At 42.5% G+C, this 22,944-nt stretch overlaps 1 protein-coding gene across 6 annotated transcripts in view; it reads left to right on the top strand.

Moving 5' to 3' along the window:
- LOC5576177 (SCY1-like protein 2) overlaps positions 1-22,944 on the top strand; it is a 427,894-nt gene that overhangs the window by 98,727 nt on the left and 306,223 nt on the right. For all 6 annotated transcript variants that reach the window (XM_021842934.1, XM_021842931.1, XM_021842932.1 and 3 more), the window contains exons 2-3: positions 9,406-10,166; positions 11,029-11,484. In XM_021842934.1, coding sequence (XP_021698626.1) covers positions 11,308-11,484 — 177 coding nt within the window. In that variant the 5' untranslated portion in view covers positions 9,406-10,166; positions 11,029-11,307. The remainder of the gene's footprint in view (positions 1-9,405; positions 10,167-11,028; positions 11,485-22,944) is intronic.

Raw genomic sequence — 22,944 nt, 5'->3', positions numbered from 1 at the left:
TGCTGGCGCTTTGCCAGCTTCCCAGGTGGTCCTCACCTCCCGTTGTCCGCTGAAAGCGGGCAGGGTCGACCACTACGCCCGCGCCCAGCTGCACCGCAGGTATCAAGAACTGATACTGCGGGCTTCGCAATTTGACCTACTGAAGGCTCAGGCCCTATCAGCTAGCACCAGCTGGGATTGCTGACGAAGGGGCCTCCACCTGCCCCGAACAACCAGAGGCTCGTACTAACCCAGTAGGCCGGCGCTACGACAGCAGCGCTACCAGGATGTTCTCCCCGCGGCCACTTAATCGCTGTAAGGGTCGATTTCGACCGTAGGGCACCGGTATGACCTACGTAGCCGACTGCGAACCCTTGGACCACCTGTTGTTTAGCGTCTGCACTAGCCACTCCTCGAGTCCACTCGCCACCTCCTTTGCAGTTCCGAGACGATGTGGGTGATAGCCGATGAAACGGCATTCCAGCCAAACTCGTCTTCACACATCCTCTGGACCAAATTGTCCGGAGTCGTGTCCCGACCGCATGTGGCTAACATGCGGTCACGCATTGTGCGGAAACGCGGGCACACGAACAAAACGTGTTCCGCCGTTTCCTCTAAACCTGCACAAACTGGACATTCGGGAGAACCCGCATGACCGAAACGGTGAAGATACTGTCTAAAGCAACCATGGCCCGAAAGGACCTGTGTCAGGTGGAATGTTAGTTCCCCATGGCGCCTGTTGACCCAGATATCTAACCTCGGAATCAACCTGTGAGTCCACACTCCCTTGGTGGAACTGTCCCACGCACGCTGCCATTTGACCATGGAGGCCAGTCTGGCAGTCCTGCGTATGCCTCTTGTGCCGCGCATTTCGAAGCACTCTATGTCTTCCATAATAAGGATACCAATAGGCACCATACCGGTGATGACGCAGAGTGCATCGTGTGACACGGTACGGTACGCGCTCGCAACCCTCAGGCACATTAGCCTATAAGTACTCTCTAGCTTGCTACGGTAGCTCTTGGTACTTAAGGCCGTGCCCCAAGCCGGGCCACCATACCTCAGTATGGACGAGGCGACACTGGCCAGAAGCTTTCGCTTGCTGGCGTACACCGCAGAGCTATTGGACATCATCCGGGACAGTGCCACAATAGCTGTGGAGGCTCTCTTGCAGGCATAATCGACGTGGCTACCGAAGGTAAGCTTATCGTCGATCATCACCCCCAAGTGTTTGATGGAGCGCTTCGAAGTGATCGTGCAGTCGCCTACACTGATCACCGCTTGCTGCACCGACTTTCGGTTGTTGACAACAACCGCCTCAGTTTTGTGGTGAGCCAATTCCAGTTTCCTGGAGCTAATCCACTCCTCCACAATTGCGATCGAGTGGGCTGCAGTCAATTCCACTTCTTCGATCGATTCACCGTAGACCTCCAGCGTAATATCGTCGGCAAAGCCAACGATGACCACACCCGCCGGGAATTTTAATCTCAACACCTCGTCGTACATGACATTCCATAACACCGGGCCCAGGATGGAACCTTGCGGGACTCCTGAGGTTATGTGAAAGCACTTCCGACCCACCTCTGTGTCATAGACTAATACCCGATTCTGGAAGTAACTTCCGAGAATCTTGTACAGGTACTCGGGTATCCCCAGACGCAGGAGCGCATCGGCAATAGCCGCCCAACTGGCACTATTAAATGCGTTCCTTACATCCAGAGTCACTACTGCGCAGTAGCGAATACCCCTCCTCTTACGCTGGAGTGCTATCTCAGCGGTTTTCTTAACCGTCAGAATAGCGTCTACGGTGGACTTCCCTTTCCGGAAGCCGAACTGGTTGCTTGAGAGACCATTTACACACTCAGTGTACCTCAACAGTCTGTTGAGGATGATCTTCTCGAGCACCTTCCCCGCCGTGTCAATCAAGCATATTGGTCTATACGCCGACGGGTCACCAGGTGGTTTCCCCGCCTTTGGCAATAGTACCAGGCTCTGCCTCTTCCACGCATCTGGAAATACTCCCTCGTCCAGGCATATCTGCATAGCAGATCTGAACATACCGGGAGCCTCCAAGATTGCGACTTTGAGGGCCAGGTTTGGAACTCCGTCCGGACCTGGTGCCTTCCCCATGCTTAGGGATTTTGCAATCCCTACATGTTCCTCATCGGTTACTCTATCCTCATCGCCAGCCCCAATCCCCGGCTGTCCTACAAAAGGAGGCCATGGGCTAGGGTTGTGGCGCGGAAAGAGCCCCTCGATGATCCCCTCCAGCATCTGTGGAGATTGCTCCGTAGGAGCAATTGCACCTCTTGTCTTCGCCATAACGATCCTGTAGGCATCACCCCACGGGTTCGCGTTGGCACTCTGACAGAGTCTCTCAAAGCAGGCCTTTTTGCTTGCCCTTATCTCGGACTTCAGCGCGACTTTGGCAGCGGTGAACACCGCCCGTCGTTCTTCACGCTCCTGCTCGGTACGTGCTCGCTGCATTCGCCTCCTGGCCCGTAGGCAGGCACGGCGCAGATTCGCAATTGCTTGAGTCCACCAGTACGTCGGTGGTCTCCCATTTCTAGGGTGGACTTTTCTAGGCATGGTCGCATCGCACGCACGCGAAAGCTCCGCTACCAGTTCGTCCCCGCTTAGGCCGAGTAGGTTACGCTCACGACGGAGCGCCTCCCTAAGTACTTCGTCATTGAAGTACGATGTCTTCCACCTACGAGGGCTTGGCCGTGACCTAGCCGCTTCCTCTACGCGCTGCCTGCTGTTGTTGTAGTCGATACTGTAGCGAACCGCCAGGTGGTCGCTGTGAGTGTAGGCATTGTCTACCCTCCAGTTCGAACTACTCGTTAGGCCAGGACTACAAAAAGTAACGTCGATAATCGACTCCGCTCCGTTTCGGCTGAAGGTACTTTTGGTACCAACATTAGCCAGATCGACATCTAGCACGGCCAGTGCCTCTAGCAGGATTTGACCTCGCTGGTTCGTGATACGGCTTCCCCATTCCACGGCCCAGGCATTGAAGTCACCCGCTATTACTACTGGCTTTCGCCCTGTCAACACGGTCGTCATGCAGTCCAGCATCTGCGTGAACCGCTCGGTCGACCAACTCGGAGGCGCATAGCAGCTACAAAAGAGGACCCCGTTCACCTTGGCGATCACGAAGCCCTCGTAGGTAGTAGACACCAACTCCTGGACGGGGTATTTACCCGTCGTCCATATCGCCGCCATTTTTCCGGATCCATCCACGACCCAGTTGCCGTTGCCGGCGGGTACTCGGTATGGGTCCGATATGATGGCGATGTCCGTCCCCCACTCAGCAACTGCCTGGTACAGCAGTTGCTGAGCTGCGTCACAGTGGTTCAGGTTCAGCTGCGTTACCTGCACTGTGACTTTTCGTTAATGGCTCGTTTGAAGGTCGGGCACCTTGAGCCTCCCGTTGGATGATTGTTGTTCACGGACTTGCCGGAACAAATCAAGCACTTGGGAGGGTTCTTGCAGCCTAGTGCCTTATGACCTTCCTCACCACAACGCCTACACAACTTGGTCCTATCAGGGCCTTTACAGCCCCAGGATTTGTGTCCTGGTTCCCTACACCTAAAGCAGATCACCGGTTGCTCATGTATGTTCAGTGAGCATACTGACCAACCAACCTTGATCTTGCCTACCTTAGCGGACTTATTTGCGTCCGCCACAGGTAGGTGTACTAAGGCCACCTGAGTACCTGCCGGACCTTTCCGTAGCTGAACGGCAGCGGTGGTCACCTGAATCTCGCACTGTTGCCGCAGTGCTGTGACGAGCTCTTCTGCGTTGGTGATCTCGTCAAGGTTCATCACCTTCAGAGTCACTGACTGCGTCAGAGCCCTCACTTCGACACCCTCGCCAAGGACCTCTTCCGCCAAACTTTTGTAGGCGGCGCCCTTGCGCTCCTTGTCCCGCTTAAGCTCGAGAATCATTTCACCTGTACGAGTGCGTCTGACACTGCGTACGTCGGCTCCAAGATCTGCGAGCTTCGCGTAACTGCGCATCGCCTTCAGGACTTCCGAGTACTTGGACTCTTCCGTCTTGATGATGATCGCATCACCCTTTTCGCGCTTGGCACCTACCCTCCTACTTTTCTTAGGCCTGGTATCCCTGCGCTCCTGAACTTCCTGCTTCTCCTTCTTCTTCTTTCTCACTACGGTTGTCCAGGGGGCGTCCCCTCTCTGATCCGCCCTAACCTGTGGTGATTCAGGACCTCTCAAAGGTCGCAACCCCCTGTTCCCATCACTCCGTGAGGGGCCAGCCTTTTCGGGCCCACCCTTCTCGGCTTTCCGGGACGCCTGGCTGGGGTCCGATTTTCCGGCACTTCTGCCGGTTTTCGGGGTTAATATCCGCCTGGCCTTGCGAGCGCCGCCGGGTAGCTCCTCCCCTGACGGCTGCCTCGCGCGCTTCTGCGATTGCTTGTTGTAAGCATTCGCTTCCGCACTTTTGGGGCTACCCGCGAAGACGAAGGGCTCCGTCTGGGTAGACTTCGGCACCTTCAATTCCACGGGTTCTGCCGCAGCCACAGTCGCCATGGGTTCAGCATGGTTCTGCTTGGCCGCGAACATCGACTTACGAAGTCTCAACAGGGCCTGCTTGAGGTCCTTGCTGATGTTGGACTTCGAGGACGCAAAGTCAATTATGGAGTCGAGCTGCTGTGCAGCCACTTCCATCGCAGAGAGCCCATCTCTACTTTTATTGATGGCCCTCATCAACCACGCTCCATCCATAACCTCACCCGATGCGTTAGCCGGGGATGAAATATGGTTTCCAGCACTGGCACTACGTGCACTGCTGCCTCCTCCTGCTTCCGCTCTCCTCAACGGAGACCTAGCTAACCCACTTCTTGCGAAGGGGTTCGCTTCCCTACTACTGCTACTACCTGCACTACTACTATTATTTTGATTTTGGTTTAAGTTTGTATTCATGATTGGATCCCACGAGTAGCACGGGAAAAGAGGTCGACCACGCCAGAGCCCTGCATTAACGCGGTAAGGGACAAAATACTGTGAGGGGTGCCCAGGTGCCCCACAGGCTCCGTTAACGGCCGAACATCTTTTTCACCCCTTCGACCATTCATTCCTCAGCACGGTTTTTCGCATCACACCTTGAATTGGGGTTACCCCGTTTGGTGGACTCTTACCACCGGAACAGGTCGTCCGTAGTTCTATTCTATACGTCGGAACTACACGGTGTACACATGTGTAGTCAGTCTAAGCTAAGCTAAGCGTACGTTGTACTGTTTTGATTGTTGTTGTCTTCCTGTTCGTTATGGAATTGTCCACAATTACAACATCTGGTTTCCTTCGATTTAAAAAAATTTTCTCGATGACCAAATCGTCAACACTTAAAACAAATTTTCAATGGAAAAACGTATGTTTCGACAAATCGATGAGTACCGTAGATCTCAATGGACTTTGGTAGAGTCTCGCCTTTGAAAAAAAAAATGATCGAATATGTGGGCTGAAACTTATCTTCTCCTACTCTCTTTTTAATCCTTTCCACTATGCAAATTTTTAGATTGTTTTCACAACTGCTGTTTTCAATTATTTCATCATCTGTTATGGATGGAGGTACATCCCCTACCACCCCTATGCTCTCCTTGAACCTAGTAGGTACGGAAATTGAGAAACCAAAACTGTCTGTCAGAAATTTGGAGTTCAACAATTGCTCTGCATCTCTTGGTTTTTCGAAGCTAATCTGGAATTTTCCTCTACTTACACTTTTCATTGTGTTGTATTTCGTCACGCCTATGTTTTTCAGCATTTTTGCCACTTCCATCGGGTGCGGGTACTTTACATTGTTTATCTGTTCCTTGTCCTTTATTTCTTTGTGGATAATAAATGTCTTGTAGTTTTGATTTTTAATCCAGCCGTCATTGTAAATTCCATCGGTGTTGTCCTTGTTTTGTCTTTTTGTTGTGAATTGGTCAGTTTTGCCTTTAGTACCGGTGTTCGATTGGGATTTGTGTGTGTTATTGTCTTGATTTTCGTTGTTTGTGTTCGAGTCTCCATTTTGTATTCTGTTTTCGTCATTTAGATTGTCGTCGTCGACAATCTAAATCTAAATCTAAATCCGTCATCAACAATGTACGGTACCGACGCCCGCCCCGGTACAGTCTCGAGCGGCTGAAACAACCGGATGTCGCCAATGCGTACGCGCAGCATCTTGAGGCAGCGTTGCCGGATGAGGGCGAGCTCGATAGGGCCCCTCTTGAGGACTGCTGGAGGACAGTCAAAGCAGCCATTAACGACGCTGCCGAAAGCATTGTCGGATATGTGGAACGGAGCTCAAGAAACGATTGGTTCGACGAGGAGTGCCAGGAGGTTTTAGAGGAGAAGAATGCAGCGCGGGCTGCAATGCTGCAGCATGGTACGCGGCAAAACGTGGAACGATACAGACTGAAGCGGAAACAGCAAACCCGCCTATTCCGGGACAAAAAGCGCCGCCTGGAAGAGGTGGAATGCCAAGAGATGGAGTTGCTGTACTGTTTTCAAGAAACGCGGAAGTTCTATCAGAAGCTCAACACATCCCGCAAAGGCTTCGTGCCGCGAGCTGAGATGTGCCGGGATAAGGATGGGAGCATCTTGACGGACGGACGCGAGGTGATCGAAAGGTGGAAGCAGCACTACGATGAACACCTGAACGGCGCAGAGAACACAGGCACAGAAGGTCAGGACAGCGAAGGCGATGGCTACGTCAGCACAGCGGACAGCGGAAATCAACCAGCTCCCACGATGGGGGAAGTTAAGGATGCCATTCAACAGCTCAAGAACAACAAAGCCGCTGGCAAGGATGGTATCGGAGCCGAACTCATCAAGATGGGCCCGGACAGGTTGGCCGCTTGTCTGCATCGGCTGATAGTCAGAATCTGGGAAACGGAACAGCTACCGAAGGAGTGGAAGCAAGGCGTTATATGCCCTATCTACAAAAAGGGCGACAAACTGGAGTGTGAAAATTATCGTGCAATCACCATCCTAAACGCCGCCTATAAAGTGCTATCCCAGATTCTTTTCCGTCGTCTATCACCTATAGCAAACGAGTTCGTGAGAAGTTATCAAGCAGGTTTCATCGACGGCCGCTCGACAACGGACCAGATCTTTTCCGTGCGGCAAATCCTCCAGAAATGCCGTGAGTACCAGGTCCCTACGCACCATTTGTTCATCGATTTCAAGGCGGCATACGATAGTATCGACCGCATAGAGCTATGGAAAATCATGGACGAGAACAGCTTTCCCGGGAAGCTCACAAGATTGATCAGAGCAACGATGGACGGTGTGCAAAACTGCGTGAAGATCTCGGGCGAACACTCCAGTTCGTTCGAGTCTCGGCGGGGACTACGACAGGGCGACGGACTTTCGTGCCTGTTGTTCAATATTGCGCTTGAAGGTGTCATACGGAGAGCCGGACTTAACAGTCGAGGCACGATTTTCACGAGATCCGGACAATTTGTTTGCTTCGCGGACGACATGGATATTATTGGGAGAAAATTTGAAACGGTGGCAGATTTGTTCACCCGCCTGAAACGCGAAGCAACAAGAGTCGGGCTAATGGTGAATGCGTCGAAAACAAAGTACATGCTGGTTGGCGGAACTGAGCGCGACAGGGCCCGCCTAGGAAGCAGTGTTACGATAGACGGGGATACAGGTGGTGGACGAGTTCGTCTACCTCGGATCCTTGTTGACGGCTGACAACAATGTTAGTCGGGAAATACGAAGGCGCATCATCAGCGGAAGTCGTGCCTACTATGGGCTCCAGAAGAAACTGCGGTCAAGAAAGATTCACCCCCGCACCAAATACACGATGTACAAAACGCTCATAAGACCGGTAGTCCTCTATGGGCATGAGGCGTGGACTATGCTCGAGGAGGACTTGCAAGCTCTTGGGGTTTTCGAACGCCGAGTGCTAAGGACGATCTTCGGCGGCGTGCAGGAGAACGGCGTGTGGCGGCGAAGGATGAACAACGAGCTCGCTCAACTCTACGGCGAACCCAGTATCGTGAAGGTAGCTAAAGCTGGAAGGATACGCTGGGCAGGGCATGTTGCAAGAATGCCGGACAACAACCCTGTAAAGATGGTGTTCGCCACGAATCCGGTCGGAACAAGAAGGCGTGGGGCGCAGCGAGCTAGGTGGATTGACCAGGTACACCAGGACCTGGAGAGCGTGGGTCACAGTCGAGGATGGAGAGAAGCGGCCATGAACCGAGGGAATTGGCGAAATATTGTTGGCGAGGCTTTATCAAGATAATTGATGTAAAGCCAAATAAGTAAGTAAGTAAGTATTGTCGTCGTCGTCGTCAGTCAAAACCCGAGTCGCATGGTATTTGTCTTTTTTCAGTTTCGTTTCATTGTGTTTGTTTCGTTTTGTTTTCCTGTCGTAGTCACTGTCATTCTCGTCGTCTCTGTCTATGTGCCTAGCCTTCGACTTCCGTGCCAGCACGTGTGTCCAATCATTGTCCTCCATCTTGTCACTAATTCCCTCCGCCATCATGTTCCCATAATCGGTTTCCCTTCCCTTCCCTCTTTTGTACAAAATATCCCCGAAAAGCACACCAAAAAATTAACACCCTATAAAATCAACTTCATGGAGAATACTTACAACAACTTAGATGTAATCTTATTACTAATATATACAGTAACCCTAGAGGTTAGTCAGTTTATTTCACACTTTTCTGAATCGTTTGCGGAAAATTAAAATTCACAACACTCGTCAAGGATCGTCTGAACTGGTCGACTGACCAGCACTTATACACTGAGGGTGTCTGTTAGTCCCAAACAGTCATTCGGTTGGTTCCTTGTGTAAACGCAGCTGATCTGGCGATACTGGAGTAGCATCCACGGCAATCTCCTTATAAATTTTTTTGATGTATTCTTCCAAGAAAGGATGAATACATTTCTGGATAATATTCCATAATCCTTTTAAGTTTCAAATATGATCTACGGCAGATTCTTCTCAAGATGTATTGCTTATTGTCTAATTGTTTGTTGAACTCTAAAACATTTTCAATAAATTAGGAGTTGGAACTCAAGATTAATTTTCGTAGCGAAAAGTTTTCTATCGGTCAGCGACGAATACAACATAAAATTTTCTGGATTTTAAGACGAACTCCAAAAAATATCCAATTTTTTGATCATGACTCAATCATATCAAATATGAACACTGAAACCATCTTTGAAAAACTCATTCGATATATTAGGGAACTTTCGTAGCATACAAAGAAAATTTATTCTTTCAGTACATATAAATCAATTTGAATTTGTTACCTGATGTTTGTTCTTATTCACTATTATCACATTTAAAATCTGTAAATAAATCAGTGCTCCTGACAGAAACATTCATAAAACATCACCAGCAATTTGACAACCCTGATTCTAACAATAGTTCTCAATCTTTTCGTTTTCTTTCCAGTTTACAGAAAATAGTTTCGACTGAATTTCATCACCTCTGACATCGGAAAATCATATCAAGAGCTCTTCATTCGAAAGAAAACCATTCGAGCTGACTGATTCGTGAAGAATTTAATATCATATTAAATCAAACAATTTTTCTCACGGTTACGAAGGTCCGAACATAACGAGCCTGGAAAGATTTCCTCAAAAAAAAAAACAGTGCAACCTTTGGGAATAGCGGAAAAACGAAAGGACAAACCAACGGAGATTTTTAATTAACCACGTTCGGGCGAAGTGGTGAACTGGATTTCAAAGTTTCCCCGTGCTGGGCAATTGGTGGGAAATACGAATTTTATGTCCGAGAACGCAGCGTGGAAAAACCCGGGCAAACAAAAATTACGCCATTAATTTGAGAGCAGCGGCGAAATTGAGCAGAAGGTCGATGCTCAAACCAGCTTTCCATCAGCAGTCAGCCAGAAGCAGCAGTCAGTGGTCGAAGGAAAGTTTTTTGTCACGACCGGCGACGAGAGCAAATCGAATTTACGGTGTGCACTTTTGATAGGCGGCCAATGAATTTCGGTACCGTCCGATAATTATATCAAAACAGATTGTTTGCCTTTGAAGTGGGTGCTCGAATCATTGGTCTGGTGGAAAGGTGACCGTCGCTTCTTGGGAAATTGATGTTCGACGAGGGAAAACTGCTGTCGTAAAGTGTGGAGAAGAAGTCATTAACAAATATTGTATGTGTGTGGCATTGTGAGGGAACAGTGGTGCATAGTGGTAAGGTTCGGCAAAAGGTTTTAGCGATACTAAAATAAAATTTGAAATGCTCCACAAATAATCGGATTAATGTACCGATAAAATATACAATATACTCCAAAAATATGCAAAAATGTTCCATGAATAGGCTTCATTGTTCTGGTAAAATAAGGCATATTTTAACTGTGACAAAATGTAGCAATGGATAAATCCATCTTGCATCATTAATAACATATGGGTCATTTTCGCGTAACTTTCCAAAATGACCTTCCCTTTTTTTATCAATAATTGAGTCACGTTAACTTTTATGTTGCATTTTTTGTATGAAATGCATTTTCTTTCGATACATAGCGAGAAACTTCCCAAAATATTTAGTATTGCAATGTAATGATCGAAAGAGAGCGAGAGAGAAGAGAATCTCTCATTGATACATAGGTCCTTTAGTAAGTTATTTCATACCAAGTGTCCACAAGACGATTAATCGACTATCGTCGATATCAACCAAAATCGGACCACCTCAGTTTGAGCGATTTTTTTTTATATTCGTCAATTAATATCTTCGATCTGCCACCACTTTTCCAAATCCTTATAGATATTTTAAATATTTGAAGAGAAAGTCTCTCACTTTAATAGCATTCGGACCACCAAGATATTTATAATATTATTTTTGAATTTAGTTAGAAATTCTCAAATGAAACTTTTGCCCCACTTTACTCTTACTTTTATTCTTTGGTACATTTGTTTCACCAGTGCAGTTCAAACTATTAATGAAAACTTTTTGTTTATTTATGGAGTACGTTGTATATTTTATTGGGACATTACTCTTTTGATAATGGTGATTATTTATGGTGCGTCTCATGTATTTTATGTGTTCATTAAATAGGCTACCGCGAAGTTCTAACAAGCTGTAGGAAGTTCGTTCGAAGAAAGTGATTAGTGGTCGATCGTGACGGATTTTGCACCGTAGTAAGTGACGTGTGATACACTCCGAGATAGAAACCTCTGTTCGCAGCCGGGACACCCACATCACTTCTGTCCGTGGTGAGCCCAGGCTCTGTCGTTCTTTTTCCGAACACTCACCGGTCCCGCCGCGAAAGCTTCTCCCCTGGCGAACGGATCCCCCCGAAGGCCTTTCAACATTCCGCTTTTCCAATTAAATGTTATGCCGGCCGCGACCATGTTTTCCAAGTTCAAAAGCAGCAGCACTAGCGCCCCTCCGCCCAACCCCTACGACACCAACCCGATTACTCAGTACTTTGAGATTGGGAAACAGATCGCCTGCGCCGGCCCGGAACTAGTGTGGAAGATTCACGAGGGATACCGCAAGACCGATGGAAAGGTGAGTGATTGCTTGTTTAGTTTTCCCACAGATATATGTTCAGTGAAATGCGAAACCTATGAAATTGAAATGAAGATTTCATAATCTCTTTGTTAGATTAGAACGATAATGATAAATTTTCGAGATCTTGTGATCTAAATTCGGGTTTTCATTTACTTATAGGTATTATTAAATGAATGAAAAACCGATTTTAGTACTATACAATTTAATTCCGTTACAGTTTGTATCCTTTGACCGATACGCGCATTTCGACCTCAACTGTAAGGCCGTACAGTTGAGGTCGAAATACGTGTATCGGTCAAAGGATATAAACTGTAGCGGAATAAAATAAAATAATTAATTAAATAAATAAGTACTGTATTCGGTTTTGCATTTCCTTAGAACGATAAGTTTTCACGGTGTCTCTGGTAGAACAACATTAATATAAAAAAATCAGTATCGCTAAAACATCCACCAAATGAAAGCTTAGGCTTTCCACTTTCATTTGAGACCTGTTTGGAAATGTTCTATCGGGGGGTCCTGAACATTTTTTTCAAAACAGTACAATGCCGTTTTTTCAGTACTGATTTCTTAATTATGGTTCACACAGTCATTTTCTTTCATGCTTATCTAGGTAGCCATGAGAAATTTTACTACGAATAGTTAACCAATTAATAAAAAGGATTTAGCATTATACCATTCTATTTAAACCAATTACATACACGACATATCGATAAAGTAAAAACGGATAATACGGCTTACAAATGCTCACTATTGTACATTACTACAGCTCAAAGAAGCTGTCGATCATATGCTTCGGAGTTCTCCGGAACCTTAACAAGATTCCAAGCAACTTGAAAATCGAAATGCACGGTTTCACTGGCTTGTTTCCTGTATTTGCTCAAACCACTCCCTGTGATTTTACAAAACTCCGGGATATTATAGCGGAAATATGGAACTTCGAGCTATTTCACAAGCAATCCACGTTTTTGAAAAGTTCTCAACCTTTTCTGCAAAATCATCATCCAGACTCGTTTGAAAACAACTTTTATGTACCTGATCAGAATAATCAAGCGCCTGAAATACATTTTTTCATTAAAAAGAGATAATTTACAGAACAGTACGATAAATTACAATTGCTAGCAAACTTAGATCCCATTGCACTTCCAAAACATGCCGATTTTTCAAAAGCATCAGACAGTTTCATCTGGTGAATCCAAATTTGTTGTGGCGTTGGCAACTGATGATAAAAGAATTAATTTTAAGGTCATCTTTATGAATCACACAATCAAACTACTGATGCTTACCCATTCCTCGACATTATTTGGATCAATGTATTATACTTTTTTGTCAATTGGATTTACAACACCTAGTGCTATATGCAAGGAAGGTGGTGGGCAATTTGTTCGTCGGGTGATCCATCGAGCAGTGGATAGTAAATACAACTGAAGAACTGCTCCGCCAGTTTATGCAGTTTATGGTCCGAGCCGAGACTTTTCCATTTCGCGGACGCGTACCGTGGTGAATCAAAATCCGGACGGTACCAATATCCGGACACTATGATAATATTCGTTAATTTAAGGCAAAACAAATATGTTTACATGTTCCATTTATATTATAACTTTTGCTTTTAACAACGCTGATCGTTTGTAATTCATTTATCATCTAGTTACCATTTCAAATCAATTAAAAATAACAAAACAGAAAAGTTGCTAAAGTTGAACGTCATTCCTACGCCGTGCAAGTGATTTTATTGATAGCGTCGACGAACGCACCCACAACGTTTGGTAGTGAAATTATACTTCTAATGTTGTGATTTTATCATAATGGTGCATAAAATGATTGTTCAAGAGTTTAGCGACACAGCATTACACAAATATGGAGTAAATACACGTTTGAAACAGTGAAAACGTCTTGCGAAAGAGGCTGTCCGGAATTGGAGCCAAGTGTTTTAAACCCGGACACTGGAATTGAACATTGTGTTTATAAGGTGTAAGAACATAATTGATGAGTTAAATCGGAAGAAAACTTTCAAGACAATCAATACAAGTGTGATTAATGATAAAACATAGTCGGAGCTGTTAATTATGTGGAAAAATTGTACTAATAGTGGTGCAGTTCAACCCACAGTCGTCTCAGTCCAGGTAATCAAACCATACATTTGCTCACATTTTAAAGTATTTAAACCATTAAAAAACATACGCATTGCTCCAGTTTGTTAGAGCGTGATTTATTTAGTTGATTTGAAAAGTTTTACATTTAGTGATTTATTAACAGTATGTTAATAAATAGCTGTCCGGATTTTGATTCAAAAGTGTCCGGATTTACAGACATGATTTGTGCTGGTGTCCGGATTTAAGGACAAGACATGCTCCACGGTTTTAATTATTTTTATGGTAAATTCTTCAATTTTATCGGAAAATTTATCGTTTTTGCATAGATAAAACATGAAAGTATTCGTTGCATAAAAACACTTTGATCACTTTTGAAGAAAAACTATTCAAAACGGATTTTGAACATTCATGGAAACTTAAGTGTCCGGGTATTGATGCAGCACGGTATGTGACAAAGTATTCGTGGATGACCAGCTACATTGGATAAATCTTTTTTGTGTGGGCAAGGAAATGTTGAACTATCTCCCATTATTACGCAAAACAGATTAACGATTTTCAAATCTCCAGCAATGAAGCACCTAAAATTATTCAAAAGCAACAGTGTCTTCCAGATTTTCTCAATATTGCCATATTTTTCTGGAACGCCAGAAGCAACAGCAAGCAGCAACAGTATTTTTCCGCCAGTATCCTTACATCGGCCTTGTGTCTCGATGACGTCGGAATTATGCTCGATAATCGACAGGGTAAAGGATTAAAGGACCCTTCTCCATCGCTTGCAGATCGAACTGCCTAGGCCAACCTCTTTTTGGACGTCACATAATCAACTAACCCCTGAACGTTATTACAGTATATTACAGGTTTTAATTCAGTTTCTGCATTATCGTTCAAATCAAAATGCAGATGTGTTACCTTTAAAAACTCTTGAACTGATTGGTTAAGTCTGCTGATTTTGAAAGAGATGTTTGGGGCGATTGCAACATCCAAACCCCTTAGACAGCTGCTGAACTGCAACGTTCATCTGGTGCTCAAGTCCCTTTTTTTAATCAAAAACAAGTCATCAGCCAACAAATGTTTTTTTTACATTGCACAGATGTTGAATAAGATTCTCAATTGGGTGGTAAACCGTGTAGATTCGACAGCCAACTAATTCAATTGGCACTTACTTATTGCATTACTGTGTCTACCACATTTTCCCTTTAGTTTTAGTGAGATTGTTGTTCTCACATCATTACATGCTTCGAGTGGTAGGTTTTAAATTGTATTTATATTTATACAATGCTATATTCAAAAGTTTGAATTGGTTACTGAACGAATAAACGTGCAAGCTCGATATATATTTGTAGGACAATACCAGACTGTTATCCTGATGTCGTGAAGAATGTGCTGTTCAATAATATCAACCACTATTGCTGATAACGGTTGCAGACACATATTCTTTAAACACAATACGCAAATCTTCGTACGATTGTCTTCATGGCTTTTCGGTTTCATGTTCCAGGTCTCCTGACAGAGTGTAGTGTAAATATATATTTATTAATAGGTGTGAAATTGCGATATATTTATTGTAATTATTAACAGGCATACCTTTAATCAGCACACCAAACAATGAATTTATAAACTCATCACGCGACACAAGCACCAATTTTTCGCTATACCACCTTAAAACACGACAACTTAAGCAAACGCAGCGCCGATTTGCCTACCATTGATGCCAATTTGTGCAATCTGTGAAACCATTTGTAATGTAATGATCCATGAGAAAATGTTTTCTCAAACGCTTTGTTAATTACTAATCGTAAAAAGCAATATCTTATGAAAATATATTTGAATTTTAAGACGGTATTTTATTTTATTTAAAATTTTAAATACTATTTACAACCATTTTAGTATAAATGAATAAATGTTGATTAAAAATATACAATTTTACTATTTACTGAATTTATAATCAACTGAACAGCAACACTGCCAAAACAAAAACAAGATTGTTTTATGGAAATCTGGACAAACATTTAAAAAGGGCACATCGACATAGGTAAACAATGGCTTTGTAAGACGCTGTTGAGCCCAATTCAACTCGATCACGCTCTCCAATACTACTATCAGGAAGAGCGAGCACTAATCTTTCTGATAGTGATGTTAGTTTGCATGGACGAGCCAAAAAGAGCTCAACAGCAACGTTTCTGAAAAAAGGCTCTAGACCTCTCCAGCCCTTTTCAAATGTTTGTCCAGCAATATTTGTCATGGCCTTTTACGGTTCGATTGAGTTGTCATCATATGGTACAATCGATTCATTGTATCATATTGCTGTGTGCGTTTGAAATGCAAACATCAAATGCGGGAACACCAAACGCGGTAAGATTTTTTCCAAGAAATGCGATGTCAAAGATAGATTTTTCTTGCTAAGGCAGCGGTGATTTATGTAATCGTTGCTAGGTGTCCTTTGATTATTTTGCGTTACCGCATTTGGAGAATGGTTACTCAACATTTGCACCTCAAATGCAAACAGCAATACTATTGGTGGAAGAAGATCAACTATGGTACGTATTTCTTACTAAAATAAAAAAAAAATGTGAAGGACCCCCCGATAGAACATTTTCAAACCGGTCTCAAATGAAAGGAGAAAGCCTAAGCTTTCATTTGGTGGGTGTTTCAGCGATACTGATTTTTTTATATTAATGTTTTCTACCAGAGACACCGTGTTTTATTTTCACGTTCAGTAAATAATGTTTTGCTAGTTTGTCAATATGGAATATATGTAAAATTTCATATTCTTTTCCATGATGATTTCCAAGACCATTCATTAGTTTAAGCTAACTTGTTTCTAGCTAACCTTGCATAATGATATAAGATAGAAGCACTGCACAGTGATCTTCTGTCGGCTTCGTTACCAAAATAGAATAGCCTCTAAACGGTTGATTTTAGAGAAAATTTTGTTCAGAGAAGTTTCTTGATTTGTAAAAGCGCTTCCTTTGACACCAGCGGTGATTATATCACATAAAAGAGAGTTAAAAATATACATGTAGGAGTTAGACGGTCGGTGTTTTCAGCGAAATTTTAGGCACATGTTAATTCAAGACACTTTGTTGAAACACCAAATTCTTGTCTCTTATACCAAATATGTAATTTTATCTTAAAATGACCCCTACACACTTAAAAAAAATTACGGATTACGGTGAAATTTCACTACCTATATATATATATATATATATATATATATATATATATATATATATATATATATATATATATATATATATATATATATATATATATATATATATATATATATATATATATATATATATATATATATATATATATATATATATATATATATATATATATATATATATATATATATATATATATATATATATATATATATATATATATATATATATATATATATATATATATATATATATATATATATATATATATATATATATATATATATATATATATATATATATATATATAGGTAGTGAAATTTCACCGTAATCCGTAATTTTATATATATATATATATATATATATATATATATATATATATATATATATATATATATATATATATATATATATATATATATATATATATATATATATATATATATATATATATATATATATATATATACATATATATATATATATACACATAAAGTCCACAGTTACACTTTTCACGACAAGAATTGAAAAATAAGTCGTCGCTTGATATGTTTCGGTGCAAAAACAGGAATGACCCCAATGACAGGTTCCTCCGGATACTTCCGGGGTCCCAAAAGTGGCCATTCTAGGTAAATATCCATTTTCATTTTGCAGTTAACCTATTCATGACTAGACATGAAGAATGAGTCTTCAGTTGCCCTATTTACGACAAAATATGCAGAATGAACCGTCGCATGATATGTTTTAGCTTAGACTGATTACACATATCAATGGTTGATATTCCGTGATTGACCGATGTGCATGATATGTTTTGGTGAGAAACCCGAAATGTCCCGTATGCAAAGTTTTCCTGGGGCAATTTGCGCCATGAGTGGCCATATATGTAAAAGACTCATTTTCAATTTAAAATAGGATTCTTCATGATGAGCCATGGATGAAACAATATTGCATGACATATGTTGAGTGGATAAATTATTTGATCCCAATTCGGATCCATTACCGGCGCCAATTCCGGGGAAATGACCATATATTGGTTGTTTCTAGACCAATCTTAATACTTGTCACATCGCTTCAGCATTTCGTCTTCTATCTCCATGTGCAGTAAAGTTTTGAATTTTCAGCTGATGTCTTTGATTACACTTCATAGTTTTACTGTATAGGTCATGCTTCCGGAAATCCGGATTATCACTGGTATCTGGTGGTCATATATAATCTCCGTGGGAGCACCTCAAAACAAGATTAGTGGACCCGTCCAGTACTTCCTAAAGAACTGAAATCGGTTAATGTTTGACAAAGTTAACGCATTCCGAAGTTGGCCCAATTTTTGCCTGTCCCTGTTCTTTTGACAACCCCCTGTATGTAAATTATGTTTGTCAACATCACTGCCATTTTTCACCAAATTTCAATAGTCCAATAGTCGTTACTTTAACGCAAATAATGGGGCGACTTATATTAGTAGGGTGAAAACACAAGGTTTCACCCCCTCTAAACTATGTTTTAACAAGATTTGTTATTTTTTACTCTATTAAGGCCCAAGTAAAATGGTGTAAAAGTCAAAACTAAAAAAGTTATTTATGCAACAAGTTGCAAAATGATGATTTTCGAAAATCGAATATCGAAATATTTTGAATATCGAGTTTTGCAACGCGTTGCATACAACATTTTTTGCAATTACGAAAAATGTCGTTCGAGCTAGATCATTTCTAGGAACACAATCATATTTCAAGAGAATGCACATAAGACCTATTCATATTTTCAAAAATGTCTAGAAACTGCCCAGTCAACCAATACTTTGATTTTTCATTGCGAAATGAACTCCTGGCCAAAATTTCACTCAATTTAGAGTAAATTTAGGTGTGCTTCAAATCAATTATGTATTTTTGGGCTATTTTCAAGCTTCAGAGCTGGTGTTCCCCAAGGCAGCATTTTGGGACCAATATTATACAATATTTTCACATCTGACTTACCTGAGTTACCTCAAAGATGTCAAAAATCCTTGTTTGCGAATGACACAGGCCTCTCCGCCAAAGGACGAAGCCTGCGTGTCATCTGTAGTTGATTGCAAAAAAGTTTGGATGTTTTTTCTTCATACTTGCAAAAATGAAAGATTTCTCCTAATGCTTCCAAAACTCAACTAATAATATTCCTACATAAACCCAAAGCTCTTTATTCGAAACCTTCAAGTAGACATGTTGTCACGATGAGAGGAGTTCCAATAAATTGGTCAAATGAAGTTAAGTATCTAGGGCTTATGCTAGATAAGAATTTAACTTACAAAAATCACATTGAGGGCATTCAAGCCAAATGTAATAAATATGTAAAATGTCTCTATCCCCTTATATATAGAAAATCAAAACTTTGTCTTAAGAACAAGCTTTTGATATTCAAACAAATTTTCAGGCCAGCCATGTTGTATGCTGTACCTACAGTATTGGACAAAACATTTGCAACTTTTTCGATTTTCCATGCTGCTGAAAAGGCGTCGAAGTTCCCGACTTTCTGTGCAAGATCCAGAGCAGAATCCTGGTTTACGGAACAAATGAAGGGCAGAAGTCAATGCAAGTGACAGCTGGCGTCCCTCAAGGTTCCATTCTCGGTCTAACTTTTTGGAACGGGATGTACAACGGAGTCTTGACACTGAGGATACCCAGGAAGGTGGAGACTGTTGGTTTTACGGATGATGTGTCACTAACGGTGATGGGCGAGACGCTGGAAGAAGTGGAGATGTCAGTGATGGAAACAATAAACGTAATCGAGGACTAGATGAGCGGATCCAAACTGCAGATAGCTCACCACAAGAGGTACTGCTAGTCAGCAACTGCAACGCGGTTCAGCAGATGGAGGTCAACGTCGGAAGGTATGTGATTGCACCGAAGCGCGTGTTGAAGCAGCTAGGAATAATGATCGACGATCGGCTGAATTTCAACAGCCACGTTGATTACGCATGCGAAAAGTCTGAGAAGGCGTTGAAGTATGAACTTCCTGGTAGGGGCAAGGCACTAGAAATGAAGTGAAACCGCGGCTGAAGGCAGTGCGAGTCGCGAGTGCGTATAGAACAATCGTCAGATGCTGTATGCCTAATACCCGGTATGATCCCCATTTGCATCACTTTCACGGAGGATATCGAGAACTACGAAGATACATCAGAAACGTACGGAAGATCGCCAGAGTCGGATCTATGGCGAGGTGGCAGCACAAGTGGGACTGCGCGGAGAATGGAAGATTGCGGAATTCTGTCACCAGGCAGTGCTAGTGAGCATCGTGAGTGTTTTTCTGATATCTCAGGATCCTGACCACTTAGAAATATTGCGCCTTCGGCAAAGTGGTTCAGTAGCTCAAGCGCTATCATTATGCAGAAAATGTGTCAATACGTCCCAGGTAAGCCATATATTGGACCCAAAACTCAATATACGGCTTAAATAGTGCTATTGGACGGCTTATTGGAATTTATGGTTGAAATCAACATTTTGGTCCAATATACGGCTTATTAGTTATCGCCGTGCGGGGTGATATTGGACCTAGGGGGTGACTTTGACCGCCCTTTTCGATGGATTTCATGGCTAGTACAAACGTCTAATCTGTGACCATCTAGAAGCTATTTATAACGTATTCTCGAAGTTTGCTACATTGTTTTCGTTATTCCGGTGTTGAGGTGCTTTAAAAATATTGGCCCTTATGGACCAATGCCACCCCGCACGACGGTACCTGGGGTAAGTATATGGATATAATTCCGGTTGATATATACATGATTGGAAATACAAACGTGACTGGTCATATTCTCCAAAACCAGTTTTACGCAAATAGCCATATTTCGGAAGATTTCCTACGAATCTGAATGCGTCCACCTGCATTCAATCTTCATTTGGTTTTTGTTGAACTTCACACCGCACAAATGTGATTTGTACATGAAATCCGGAACATCATCGATGTCCGGTAGCCAATATGCATTGCCAGGCAAATTATTAAAACTAGAAAAAATTTGCCATCGAATGCATTCAGATGCATCCATTTGAGCTTGGGCAAAGTTTTGCCTATCCCCTGAATTCAATTTTCGTGTCGATTTAGTTATTTCCCATGATGGTAAAATTCATATAAATTTGATAATGGCTGCACACAACTTTCCAAAACTGTTCCAATATGACATATCTCCTTAAATCATTTTTCAACCCGTAAAATTTGTGCTGCAGTTGGCAAAAACTCCAGCAGTCAAGCCGCTGAAATCACAAGCGATGAAAATTCCGCGAAAAAAGGTGCCCCACAAAGCACCATGGAGATTCGCACGGCGAAAACAGAGCGGAAGGATATCTGGAAAATTGGCATTTTCCGCTCCTTATTATGGAAGCCGCTTTCGGTTGGCACCACACTTTGGTTGCACCACAACGTTCCATACCTATCCTAGGTTTTGGTTGAAGTTGAACTTTCCCGTTTCGAACCGTTTTTTGTGGCGCTTCACCGCTCGCTACCATAGACATGACAACGAAATAAAGATATTTTCTCCCCCAGTGAACTTCCTCTACGTTTTTGGAGGAAATTTAATGTGCTTAAGGGAAAACTTGCACAAACAGTTTTGAAGTCTCCCACGATCAATGAGACTTCGTAAGCTATGATGTAAAACCATAACGATGGTGTGCCGGAAATTTTCTGGTTGGAAATTTTACGTACTTTGTAAGGCAGCATTTTGTTTTAGTATCCGCGGTTTGATATATGTAGGTACAAATTCAAAATTGTTTACCTTGAGAAAGATGTTCTCAATGAATAACTGAAGAAGTGCTCAGAGCTCGAAAAAAGAGTAAAATGAACGAAATTCAACACTATGACTAATTTAAGACCGTAATCTTGACTTCCCATGTCATCGAATATTATCTTGCTGGCCAGATGATATATTAATTCAAATTTAACAAAAAACCTCTCATTTAATAACTGTGAAAATGCTAAAAGAACATCTTAGTAAGATACAGGCTATATCCCAGTTGGAAAGTAATGCAGAAAAGAAGAAGAAGAATAAGATGATGATGATGAAGAACGATTCTTATGGATGTGAGCCATATCCATCGACCAAAATAACCACGAACTAGATGATTGCCCAGTGCACATTGCACTAAAGGGTGATATAATGTTTCCGTTAATGCCAACTTCTTTGAAAGAAGGTAATAAATTGTCTGACTTTTACTCGGTCTTTGGCACAAACGCATCAAATCGATACCCAGGCGAATAACGAGAACGTAATTTTCGCGTGGGTGTAATAAGATCACGAAAATGGCTGTAATATAATCATTTTTAATAAGATTATAAGCAATTTTCTATTTGTTCAACCATATTCAATGCAATGTTACAATGCTGCGAAAGAAATCAAATAACGATTTACTTTTACAGTCGTTACGATATTCTTGATTGTGTATGGTCCAATTTCACATTGCTTGAATAATTGTAATCTACAAGGAATCATTCAAAAGTTTCCTGTATAGGAAAACAAATTGTTCTGACCTCAAAACTCCCGTCACATTACGAATTTAAAACAAACCTGGAAAATCTATTACCGTCGACCGCAACCGCATAGTTTTCACAGCGAAAATATGTACCTACCCCGGTATCCTCTGGCGAACAATTTATACTGCACATTCTCCCGCTCCATCCATCGGAGAGCTGGAAAGTGACTTTCCATGCTTCATTTTCTGTAGGCTTGTCGTCATATCTGCTGTGTGTCAAGTGGTTCCATATTCACATTCCACGGTCGGTTCTGCGGCTCCGAGGCTACCACCATACATTTCCCCATTCCAGCTCAGAAAACACCAGTTGCGCTCGGCTCGTGCCAGTAGAGAACGTGCTTCAGGGCAAATGGCTTTTGAATTCCACTTTCCAGCTAGACAGGGAGCCATCCAGAAGACCAACGGACCATCCGACGGAAAGTGATTCACTGTTATTTGTGCATATTGTTTGAACGGTTTGGTGAAAGTTTAATAATGCGATGAAGTTGGGGTGGGTTGAACCGAGGTAAAATTAAGACATGAATTATGTTCTGTTTTTTGATCTATCACGAATAAAATTTAAATGTTGGCTTGTTGAACAATCATCATCCATCAGTGCTAGCAAGCCACAGAAAAATGAACACGAAGCAAATCCTAGAATTTCAACAGCTGTTTTTAGTATTCTCCGGGGGGCATATGAACAAGTACGGAAGGAAAAAACAGCTGGACAAG

The sequence above is a fragment of the Aedes aegypti genome, chromosome 2, assembly GCF_002204515.2.
Source record: "Aedes aegypti strain LVP_AGWG chromosome 2, AaegL5.0 Primary Assembly, whole genome shotgun sequence".
Lineage (NCBI taxonomy): Eukaryota > Metazoa > Arthropoda > Insecta > Diptera > Culicidae > Aedes > Aedes aegypti.
This window is presented reverse-complemented; position numbering and strand designations above follow the sequence as displayed.